Raw genomic sequence first — 12,561 nt, 5'->3', positions numbered from 1 at the left:
GTAAATTAGCCTTGTCTGTCTACCCTGTAGTTATAGACACACCTCTAATGAGCTGTACATAGCTTGGATGAGGGTGTGTGTGTGTGTGTGTGTGTGTGTGTCTGTGTGTGCGTGCTATATTAGCTGAATTTTCCAAATAACACAGTTTCCTTCTTATTAAAGTCCCCATCTGCCAGGCCCAGCCAATTTCGCAATACGTGCAGTACACATCACAATGGAAATAAAATCAGACAAACTAAACAGTCGACCTCTCCAGAGCAGATGAACATATATAATTATGAACCACGCACATGCTTGAATGACATCCGGTGATTGCATGAGAAAGTACCTCATTAGTGACAAAATGAACGTACGCATTTGTGTATGTGTGTTTATGTTCACACAGGTGTGTGGGTGTTTGAGTGCATGTGGATGTGTGTGTGTGTGTGTCGTTCACTCACTCATGTATCTGTGCGGCGTGGCACTCCATCTCCTTCACCAGGGTGCTCAGTTTGCCCAGTAGTTTCTGGTAGGAGTCCAGGGTCAACAGGTCCCCCTCTCGGAGCAGAAAGCGCAGGCCGTGACCCTCGGTGCGGCCGAGGCTGTGTCCTGACGGAGCGGCCATGCTGGTGATGGTGTGTTGTACATAGACCATGGGGTTCTGCTTTCCTGAAACACAACCAACCGCTCGGCCGTCAACCACTTACACAGCCTTTCATTTTTAAAGCAACATGCTTTCTGTAGTGGAGAAAGCAAGGATCGAAATGTAGCTAACAAATAACTCTCCACACCTTGCTCTCCAGTTTTACTCCACTGACTCCAGGCTTAGGGTTAAGGGTCATGGTTAGAGGTCAGGGGGTTATTCTCTCACCTTGCTCCCTGTTACGTCCTCCTCTCTCCAGGCTTAGGGTTAAGGGTCATGGTTAGAGGTCAGGGGGTTATTCTCTCACCTTGCTCCCTGTTACGTCCTCCTCTCTCCAGGCTTAGGGTTAAGGGTCATGGTTAGAGGTCAGGGGGTTATTCTCTCACCTTGCTCCCTGTTACATCCTCCTCTCTCCAGGCTTAGGGTTAAGGGTCATGGTTAGAGGTCAGGGGGTTATTCTCTCACCTTGCTCCCTGTTACGTCCTCCTCTCTCCAGGGTTAGGGTTAAGGGTCATGGTTAGAGGTCAGGGGGTTATTCTCTCACCTTGCTCCCTGTTACGTCCTCCTCTCTCCAGGGTGGAACTTTTCCTGTTGTCCAACTGTACCCCGAAGGCACTGCCCAGGGAGGTGCTGGTTTTGGGGTACGACACCTCCATCACATTCACATGGCAGTTGGTGGGACAGAAGTCACTGCTGTGGAGCGGGGAAACCTTACTCTTGGCCTGCTTGAAGGTGGGCCAAGCCCTATTCTTCAACACCCTCGAGAACTGTGGGAAGAGGAGGAGCAGGAGGAAGAACAGCAAGAGCAGAAGGAGGAAGAAGAGGCAGAGGAAGGAAAAGTGGCAAGACTTAAACACATGGTTGCTCTTTCAGTCTGTAGGTGCAGGCTTTTGCTGCATCCAAGCAAGAACCCACAGGCCAGTAAACCTTAACCCTCTTGTTATGTACGGTCAATGTTTAAGTCATTCATCAAGGCTGGACACAGGAAGCAGACTTAGAGCCTGTTTATCTGAGGAGTATTTATACGTGTGAGGAACTCTGGAACCAAACATCATTAATCAGCTCACTCATAACCACGTCAGCCATACACCAACTTTCCACACACAGAGGAGTCATGGGTCTCGGTCTGTGCTGACATGTTTCAAAGAGGGACATCAGTATTAGTTATTCTAATTCTTCTATATCTAGACGCGTTTATCAATTCCCAAACCTCTGACTGTAACCTTTATTTCTATGGTTTCAGAAACGATCTCCATTTGTCATTCAGCAGAATCTCTTGTACATAGCAACTAACAGGATAATGTTTTTTCAATGTTACACAACAGGGATTAAATCTACTGTAGCAAGGTGTTAGTTCCTGGTCAGCTGCTCTACCCCGCTAGCTAATCTGCTACCCCCAATCAGCCACACCCAATCAGTCACCCCCAATCTGAAACACCAATCTGACACCCCCAATCTGACACCCACAATCTGAAACACCAACCTGACACCCCCAATCTGACACCCCCAATCTGACACCCCAATCTGCCACCCCCAATCAGCCACCCCCAATCAGCCACCCCCAAACTGCCACCCCAAACTGCCACCCCAATCTGCCACCCCCAATCAGCCACCCCCAAACTGCCACCCCAATCTGCCACCCCCAATCTGCCACCTCCAATCTGCCACCCCCAATGGTTGTGTGTGTTTCAGGTGAGGCCTGTCATTCAGCAACATCCATACAGTGCTAGCACATGGCGCGCAGATCCACTAGGTGTTACGTATCATCGGTCTCCAAACAGAAGTGCTTATGAAAACAGATGTGTTCTGTCAGATGCAGAACCCTGACAATACACATGATACACTGTTTAAATGACAATAAACCTCCCCCCGGGCTGCCTCGTAATCCATGTTCTTATGCGTGAGTGTGTCCCCCGCGGCGTCCTGGGTTCACACTCACTCCCTGTGACGCTGGTCGAAAACAGGCCAGTGTACAGAAAACGGGGATGTCATTTAGGACACAGATCCTGTTTCTACTTACGCGAGTGTGGAACACAGAGCTGTGCTCTATGACCAGACCAGCCCTCCACTGTGAGGGCCGCCAGGCTGGGATCCAACTGGTTGACTGACGGATAGCATCTCTGGGTAAAATGCGAGGTGCCTGTGGGTCTGATTCCAATGAAAACTGAAGCATAGGGCGAGGGGTGTGTTCATCGCTCCAAGAACATTTGGTTACACTTTACTCAAAGACTCTGTCATGGGGCCTACATTGCACGCTCTCCTCCTCCTCCGTCTCTCACTCTCAGCCTCACACTCTCTCCATGTCTCTCACTCTCTCAGCCCCACATTGTCCTCCATATTGTCTCACTCTCTCAGCCCCACACTCTCCTCCTCCCTGTCTCTCTCTCTCAGCCCCACACTCTCCTCTTCCCTGTCTCTCTGTCATCCACACACTCTCCTCCTCACTGTCTCACTCTGTCATCCACACACTCTCCTCCACACTGTCTCACTCTGTCATCCATACACTCTCCTCCTCACTGTATCACTCTGTCATCCACTCACTCTGTCATCCACACACTCTCCTCCACACTGTCTCACTCTGTCATCCACACACTCTCCTCCTCACTGTCTCACTCTGTCATCCACACACTCTCCTCCACACTGTCTCACTCTGTCATCCACACACTCTCCTCCTCACTGTCTCACTCTGTCATCCACTCACTCTGTCATCCACACACTCCCGTCCACACTGTCTCACTCTGTCATCCACACACTCTCCTCCTCACTGTCTCACTCTGTCATCCACACACTCTCCTCCTCACTGTCTCACTCTGTCATCCACACACTCTCCTCCTCACTGTCTCACTCTGTCATCCACACACTCTCCTCCACACTGTCTCACTCTGTCATCCACACACTCTCCTCCACACTGTCTCACTCTGTCATCCACACACTCTCCTCCACACTGTCTCACTCTGTCATCCACCCACTCTCCTCCACACTGTCTCACTCTGTCATCCACACACTCTCCTCCACACTGTCTCACTCTGTCATCCACACACTCTCCTCCTCACGGTCTCTGTCGACCCCATGCTCTCTTCCTCTCTGTCTCCTCCTGTCTCTAACAATCTCGCTGTTTTCTCTCCCACTAGCTCTCTGCGTCCTTTAATCTCCCCCTCCCTCTCTCTCCTTCAGTCCCCCTGGCTCCCTTTGCCTCCTTTCCTCCCCCCTCTCTGGAATGTTCCCTGTTCAATAGGGAGATAATCCAGCAGTCTGAATGAACAGTTGTATTTATATAAAACTATGATTTATCCAAGGATGTGTCAAAAGGGACAATCACACATTTTAGAGTTCACCTCTCTCTCTCCGATCTCTCTATCCGATCACTTTCTCCTATCTCTGACTCATACAATCTATTTATTTCTCCCTCCCTCTCTTTCTCTATCCCTCTTGATTTCTATCTTTTTTCAACCCTCTCTCATTCTTTCCCTCTTTTTATCTCTCTTGGGATAATTGTCCCTAACACGTAAAAACTAGCATGCCCTTGTGCAAACACACACAGACACGCTTGCCTAAACATTATGCGGACCTCTGTTGAGGGTCAATATTTGGTTACATTTCAGCACAGCAAAGTACTCCATCTTGTTGATGTAGGACTGCATTTTGGTTTATAATATGGCGGTCTGGCGCGGTCTCAGCCACCGTCTCTGGAGCATGTACTGAACCATCCGCCACTTTCCTGTCTAATAAAGCACAAAGTGGCGGTATCCTGGACACAGATTACGACTAGGCATGGACTGAAAGCAAGTCCCCATAGGGATTTTCCATTGACATTAAGTCCAGAACTAGGCTTAATCTGGGACTGCGAATCTGTGGGAAAATGTCCAAAGAAAAAAAAGCAGACACTACATAAGGAATAGGGTGCAATTTGGGACACCTTCTGTCAGAGTTAAGGAGAGCAGAACGTCTGTATCATTTAGGTACCACTGTTCATGTCAAAATCAGGGTTAACCCTGCCACCCTCATCCCAACATCAGGGTTAACCCTGCCACCCTCATCCCAACATCAGGGTTAACCCTGCCACCCTCATCCCAACATCAGGGTTAACCCTGCCACCCTCATCCCAACATCAGGGTTAACCCTGCCACCCTCATCCCAACATCAGGGTTAACCCTGCCACCCTCATCCCAACATCAGGGTTAACCCTGCCACCCTCATCCCAACATCAGGGTTAACCCTGCCACCCTCATCCCAACATCAGGGTTAACCCTGCCACCCTCATCCCAACATCAGGGTAAACCCTGCCACCCTCATCCCAACATCAGGGTTAACCCTGCCACCCTCATCCCAACATCAGGGTTAACCCTGCCACCCTCATCCCAACATCAGGGTAAACCCTGCCACCCTCATCCCAACATCAGGGTTAACCCTGCCACCCTCATCCCAACATCAGGGTTAACCCTGCCACCCTCATCCCAACATCAGGGTTAACCCTGCCACCCTCATCCCAACATCAGGGTTAACCCTGCCACCCTCATCCCAACATCAGGGGAAACCCCGCCACCCCCTTCCCAGCATCAGTGTTAAGCAGCGCTGCTTCTGCTGAAGTGATTGATCAGCTGATTGATCAGTTGGGGGACTGCCTGAAGTCAACATTTTGGTCTTTCAGGTTGTTTGACCAAGTCACTCTGGAAAAGCCAGGTCAATCGACTAAATAACTAATATAAAACATTCACATACACACACAGACACGACACCTGGAGACAGACAGACACCTGGAGACAGACAGACACCTGGAGAAAGACATACACCTGGAGACAGACAGACAGACTCCCGGAGACAGACAGACAGACTCCCGGAGACAGACAGACACCTGGAGACAGACAGACAGACTCCTGGAGACAGACAGACACCTGGAGACAGACAGACAGACTCCCGGAGACAGACAGACAGACTCCCGGAGACAGACAGACACCTGGAGACAGACAGACAGACTCCTGGAGACAGACAGACACCTGGAGACAGACAGACAGACTCCTGGAGACAGACAGACACCTGGAGACAGACAGACAGACTCCTGGAGACAGACAGACACCTGGAGACAGACAGACAGACTCCTGGAGACAAACAGACACCTGGAGACAGACAGACAGACTCCTGGAGACAGACAGACACCTGGAGACAGACAGACAGACTCCTGGAGACAGACAGACTCCTGGAGACAGACAGACTCCTGGAGACAGACAGACTCCTAAACATCCACGCACACAGTACCTTTCTGTAGTTGGTGCTGCGCCTGTTGATGTGCTCAACCCTGTCTCCACACATGGTGCTGAAGGGGGCCTTCAGGTCCTCGGGGATTACATCCCGGCTGGAGCTCAGTCTGGTACACATCTGAACCAGCATGTCATCATCGTGCGCCAGGGCCTCCAAAATCTGCCCGTCCAGGTTAAAGGGCAAAGGATACAGAGAATGCAGCCAATCAATTGCAAACTACACCATACCTTCACCATATCGTTACATTCTATGGGGTGCAAACTACACCATACCATCACCATATCATTACATTCTAATGCAAAATTATTAAAGGTAAGCGAAAGGAAAGCAAAAAGAAAATGCTTACTAGCTTAAAACAATAATTGGAAGTCTCATGGAGAATCATGCTAGCTGTTCCCACTGACTTCCAGCAATTGTGGTAATGCTAGATAGCAACTTCCTCATGCAAATACATACAAAGCGTTACCCAGAGTCAGCCCTGGACTATTGGGGAAACGTTAGTACAAAAACGTTTTTTATTTTTTACAGGGGAGCAGACAACATTTCAATATTCAATATATTTTCTTGACTTGGCCTGGATCAAACTTCTTGTTTTCTTAATTGAATCACGATGCCTCAAAACTGTTCCAGTGGCCTCCACGACACTTGGCCATTAACCAATGACAAAGCTCTAATACTGTTTCATCTCTACTGTGAAGTTATTCCAAAGCGCCCACTGAGAGATCACTGTGTTAACTTGTCTCTGACCCAATCGATGAGGACCAGTCCGATAAAGCCACTTCTATCACAGCAGTCCTCACAGCACCCCTCAGATCAGATCAGAGGATTTAGCCACAAGCCACAGGAGCTAACACGGCTGTCAATCTGTTTCTCCAAGCATCCCATATCTCAGCAGTCACAGCTGGACTCAAAGAATCCCGCAACCCTGGACATTCCAAACATTTCAGTGTATTCAAGGTTTCAAAAGCTAGTAAAATTCACTTGATTTGACCACCACAAACAATAGATTAACCTCTACGAGTAATAATTCATATGTTTTATGCTGCGGGACACAAATTAAGAGTCTTTCAGAACAGATTCTCTCTGCTCAGGCGTTGGAAGGCCAGTCACCCCACGCTGCACATCAGAAAACTCGCATCAATACCAGTTTAAGATTGCTACACTGATTGGTGCCTATAGAGGCGGCCCTGCTGCTGACAACATGAGGTGGAGCAGACAACCATGTGTATTACAAGATGCTGTTACGAAGACTAAGTGTCCTATCACCATACTGCAGGGGTTTGAGGGGACACTGATCTTTTGAAACAGAGAGACACTCATTTAGATATATTTCACTATATTTGCTGTATAACATAAGTTAGTCCTTAGTCAGGTTTAGGCTGCTACAGGCCACATGCTGTTCATATAAAGATGGGGGATTAGTCAACATACAGAAGTCAGTGGTGGTGGTGAAAGTCGTCTTCAGTTGACTGGACGTTCAAGGCTTTCTCAGACTTCCACCTCAACAAAGTGTCAACTAGAAATTCTAAAAGTCTAATTTGGAATCTTTCCCCAACACGTATCCATGGCAATTCAATTGTTGCGGTGGAGTGCCCTTTGACCACGCCCATCCAGACGTCCACAAGCGGTACCTTGGCGGCGAGACTGAAGAAGCCTTTGGGCTCCACCATCTTCTCCAGGACCCGGCACTTGGTGCCGGCGGTGCTGTCGTACTCGTAAACCACGCCGTACTCCAGGTGGACGTTGTCCACCGTCAGACTCACGTGGTCCTTCTTCCCGTCCATGATGGCCAGGGTGTTGAACTTATCCATCACCTCTGAGCGGGGAGGCAGAAAACACACAGTCGGGGTGTTAACACGATACTTCACAGTAAGACGTTGACCCCTACCAAATGAGGCACCGCCTCTCTAAACCCGTCCACGTCACTTTACAACTGCCGGATCTACGACAGGATGCATAGCGTTTTTAACACCGCCTATTTTGATGAAGTCGAATAATTAACAACACGCATGTGACACGAGTGCAGAGGTACGGCCATACTGCACATTACACGGCCCCCTCCTTGGGATCATCGTGGGGGTCATTTGGAGACAGACACTGTCTGCTTGAGGCTGCCTGCAGAGCCAGATGAGTGAGGCATTCAGGGGTCTGCATCTTTGGAAACACAGACCAATAGATAGTGGGACAGCTAATGGATAGAAAGGTAAATGTCCTTGAGTGGCCCAGTCAGAACCTCGACCTGAATTCAATCCAAGATTTGAGGTCTTAAGATTGCTGTTGCCCCAAGAAACTTGAGAGTTTGAAAAGCTCTGTAAAAAAGAATGGTTAAACAATGCCTGACCTAGGTGTTGACAAGTCTGGTCATTAAGTGACATACAGGAGAATTGGGGTTTGTGAGTGTGTGTTGACTGAGCCCTTCCAGTTTGGTAGTGTATGAATGTATGAATATCTTACCTTCGACTTTACACTGGAAACCATCTCCATTCTCCTCAGAACTCTGTTTTTGGTTCCTTCCCTGGTCCTCTTGGGCACTCTCACTGTTGTTATACACCCATTTAATACTGTCCTGCTGTAAAACACACTGTTGTTATACACCCATTTAATACTGTCCTGCTGTAAAACACACTGTTGTTATACACCCATTTAATACTGTCCTGCTGTAAAACACACAGTTGTTGTACACCCATTTAATACTGTCCTGCTGTAAAACACACTGTTGTTATACACCCATTTAATACTGTCCTGCTGTAAAACACACTGTTGTTATACACCCATTTAATACTGTCCTGCTGTAAAACACACAGTTGTTGTACACCCATTTAATACTGTCCTGCTGTAAAACACACTGTTGTTATACACCTATTAAATACTGTCCTGTTGTAAAACACACTGTTGTTATACACCCATTTAATACTGTCCTGCTGTAAAACACACAGTTGTTGTACACCCATTTAATACTGTCCTGCTGTAAAACACACTGTTGTTATACACCCATTTAATACTGTCCTGCTGTAAAACACACTGTTGTTATACACCCATTTAATACTGTCCTGCTGTAAAACACACAGTTGTTGTACACCCATTTAATACTGTCCTGCTGTAAAACACACTGTTGTTATACACCCGTTTAATAAAGTCCTGCTGTAAAACACACTGTTGTTATACACCCGTTTAATAATGTCCTGCTGTAAAACACACTGTTGTTATACACCCATTTAATACTGTCCTGCTGTAAAACACACTGTTGTTATACACCCATTTAATACTGTCCTTCTGTAAAACACATTGTTTTTGTACACACATTTAATTAAAATAAGTTAATATGCAACTTAAAGTTGTTTGGATACATTGTTGGCCCACCATGTTTGTACTCCCAGGCAAAGCCTGAGGTAAACTAATACTCCTCCTCTCCCTCCTTCTCCTCCTCCTCTCCCTACTTCTCCTTCTCCTCCTCCATTTCTCCTCCTCCTCTCCCTTCTCCTCTCCTCCTCCTCTCCCTCCTTCTATCCATACTTCTTCTTCTCCTCCTCCATTTCTCCTCCTCTGTGTAACTACCTGAGTGGGTCTTTTGTATTTCCTGCAGGCGGTGACATGGGCGATGACACTGGCGTGGCTCTCCTTGCTGACATTGATGTTATTCACCTTGATGATACACTGTCCAGGGTGGAGACCAGCAACAGCTGCCACCGTACCTACAGGAACACACACACATACACACACACACATACATACACACACATTCACACACATTCACACAAACACACACGCATACACACACACACATACATACACACACATTCACACACATTCACACAAACACACACACATACACACACGCATACACACACACACATACATACACACACATTCACACACATTCACACAAACACACACACACATACACACACACACGCATACACACACACAAACACACACACAAACACACACACACACATACACACACACAAACGTAGGGGTTAGACAGACAGACAGACATAAAGACATGTAGACAGACAGACAGAAAAACATGGTCTGATGGGTATTGACTGTAAACAATTCTTTAGAGGCTCCCGACACTCTTCAGATGACATTAACCAGGCCACAGGCACAGCCAATCAACCCCAGATCCCAGTAAACACAGGCACAGCCAATCAACCCCAGATACCAGTAAACACAGGCTGTCTGAGGTTGATTGGTCATGCCTGTGTTTACTGGGATCTGGGGTTGATTGGCTGTGCCTGTGTTTACTGGTATCTGGGGTTGATTGGTCATGCAAGCACTCCAGAAAATGTAGACGGTATTTCATTCAGACAAAAAAATATGCAGCACCTCAGATGGAAGTGCAATTGAATGTGTGTGTGTGTGTGTGTGCATGCATGAGTGTGTGTGTTAGGGAGAGAGAAATTAATTATTCCCTATGTGTTCTAGTAATCCTTTTTAAACACACACCACATATGAGCAGGTCTTAATATCACCCTCCAGGAATTGCTTTTCGGCATACAGGGGTAAAGAAGTGCTTAGTCTGCACTTTCCCTTAAAACCATATTCCCTTCAGCAGACATGAGGTCATCCAAAGTAATACAAACAGTTTAATCAGCCAGAGAGGAACGGTGCAGGAGGCCAAGCGGCCAGAGTGCCTAACCACACTTCTCATGTCCAACTTTCATTGATCGGTGGGGAGGGGGGTCCTCAGGGTGGGGGGGAACCTTGGGGTGGGGGGATCCTTGGGGTAGGGGGATCCAGGGGGTGGGGGGAACCTTGGGGTGGGGGGATCCTTGGGGTAGGGTGATCCAGGGGGTGGGGGGAACCTTGGGGTGGGGGGATCCTTGGGGTGGGGGGAACCTTGGGGTGGGGGGAACCTTGGGGTGGGGGGATCCTTGGGGTGGGGGGAACCTTGGGGTGGGGGGATCCTTGGGGTGGGGGGATCCAGGGGGTGGGGGGAACCTTGGGGTGGGGGATTGCGCATGTCTCGGAAATGCAGCACATCTCTTCAGCGTGACTCACAATGGAAACCGTTAGCGTGGGGACCAAAGAAAAACTGTGGCATTTCCAGCACCCCTACTTCCCGTGGGTGCGCAGTGACCTGCAGACCCCCCTCCCTCACCTGCCCCCCAGACTACAGCAGGACAGTGACCAGATAATAATTCAAATTATTCACTACTAAACACACACCACAGGGAGACAGACTGTGCCTTGACAGAAATACCTTGGGGATAACACAACATGTTCAACAAAAGCGATTTGGCATCCAACTTACAGGACCATTCAGAGCTCTGTCTGGATTGTTGAATATTTTAGCTTCAGGAAGAAAAACAACCATTGATTCTCGAGAGAACAACCAGACAGGCCGGATTGTTTGTCAATTGGAACCCTATCTACCGCCGGCACTGATAGTGGCGCTTTAAAGAGGCTCAGAGACCGAGAGAGGAGAGAGGTGGGAGAAGTGAGTGGGGGAGGACTTGGTGACTTCCCCCTCTCAGTAGAGAAACAACCAAGAGGGAAGAGCAGAGGGCAATGGAGTCACCCCAAGAACATGGTTTAATGGACACACTCAGTCAGTCAGTCAGCCAGACAGTGAGGCCAGACAGCCAGGCCAGCCAGTCAATCAGTCTTTAGGGGTTGTATTAGTGTTAGGGTTGTGTGACCTTTACCTCTGCCTACAGCGTGTACCACAGAAGGGCCAAAACCTCTGATTTGGAAGCCCAGGCCGTCAGCGGAGTCAGGGATCTTCACCGTCCTGATCCAGGAGGAATACATATTCATATATTCATATAGTCATATATTTGAAATATCAGATAACCCACCGAGAATATGTATTAGAGTTTGAGACTCCCCCATCCCCAGTCAGACTTACTCTCTATGACTGTGACTCCCCCATCCCCAGTCAGACTTACTCTATATGACTGTAACTCCCCCATCCCCAGTCAGACTTACTCTATATGACTGTGACTCCCCCATCCCAAGTCAGACTTACTCTCTATGACTGTGACTCCCCCATCCCCAGTCAGACTTACTCTATATGACTGTAACTCCCCCATCCCCAGTCAGACTTACTCTATATGACTGTGACTCCCCCATCCCAAGTCAGACTTACTCTCTATGACTGTGACTCCCCCATCCCCAGTCAGACTTACGCTCTATGACTGTGACTCCCCCATCCCCAGTCAGACTTACTCTATATGACTGTAACTCCCCCATCCCCAGTCAGACTTACTCTCTATGACTGTGACTCCCCCATCCCCAGTCAGACTTACTCTCTATGACTGTGACTCCCCCATCCCCAGTCAGACTTACTCTCTATGACTGTGACTCCCCCATCCCCAGTCAGACTTACTCTCTCTGACTGTGACTCCCCCATCCCCAGTCAGACTTACTCTCTATGACTGTGACTCCCCCATCCCCAGTCAGACTTACTCTATATGACTGTGACTCCCCCATCCCCAGTCAGACTTACTCTCTATGACTGTGACTCCCCCATCCCCAGTCAGACTTACTCTCTATGACTGTGACTCCCCCATCCCCAGTCAGACTTACTCTCTATGACTGTGACTCCCCCATCCCCAGTCAGACTTACTCTCTATGACTGTGACTCCCCCATCCCCAGTCAGACTTACTCTCTATGACTGTGACTCCCCCATCCCCAGTCAGACTTACTCTCTATGACTGTGACTCCCCCATCCCAA

The 12,561-nt window shown here is 48.5% G+C and overlaps 1 protein-coding gene across 1 annotated transcript in view; it reads right to left on the bottom strand.

Moving 5' to 3' along the window:
• prex2 (phosphatidylinositol-3,4,5-trisphosphate-dependent Rac exchange factor 2) overlaps positions 1-12,561 on the bottom strand; it is a 135,114-nt gene that overhangs the window by 56,273 nt on the left and 66,280 nt on the right. Inside the window, exons 19-25 of the mRNA XM_034289308.1 lie at positions 11,530-11,615; positions 9,434-9,570; positions 8,333-8,447; positions 7,510-7,694; positions 5,876-6,037; positions 1,167-1,389; positions 441-648 (exon numbers count right to left, since the gene is read on the bottom strand). Coding sequence (XP_034145199.1) covers positions 441-648; positions 1,167-1,389; positions 5,876-6,037; positions 7,510-7,694; positions 8,333-8,447; positions 9,434-9,570; positions 11,530-11,615 — 1,116 coding nt within the window. The remainder of the gene's footprint in view (positions 1-440; positions 649-1,166; positions 1,390-5,875; positions 6,038-7,509; positions 7,695-8,332; positions 8,448-9,433; positions 9,571-11,529; positions 11,616-12,561) is intronic.

The sequence above is a fragment of the Esox lucius genome, chromosome 21 (assembly GCF_011004845.1).
Source record: "Esox lucius isolate fEsoLuc1 chromosome 21, fEsoLuc1.pri, whole genome shotgun sequence".
Classification (NCBI taxonomy): Eukaryota; Metazoa; Chordata; class Actinopteri; order Esociformes; family Esocidae; genus Esox; species Esox lucius.
The sequence above is the reverse complement of the archived record's forward strand: the minus strand, read 5'-3'. Positions and strand labels throughout refer to the sequence as shown.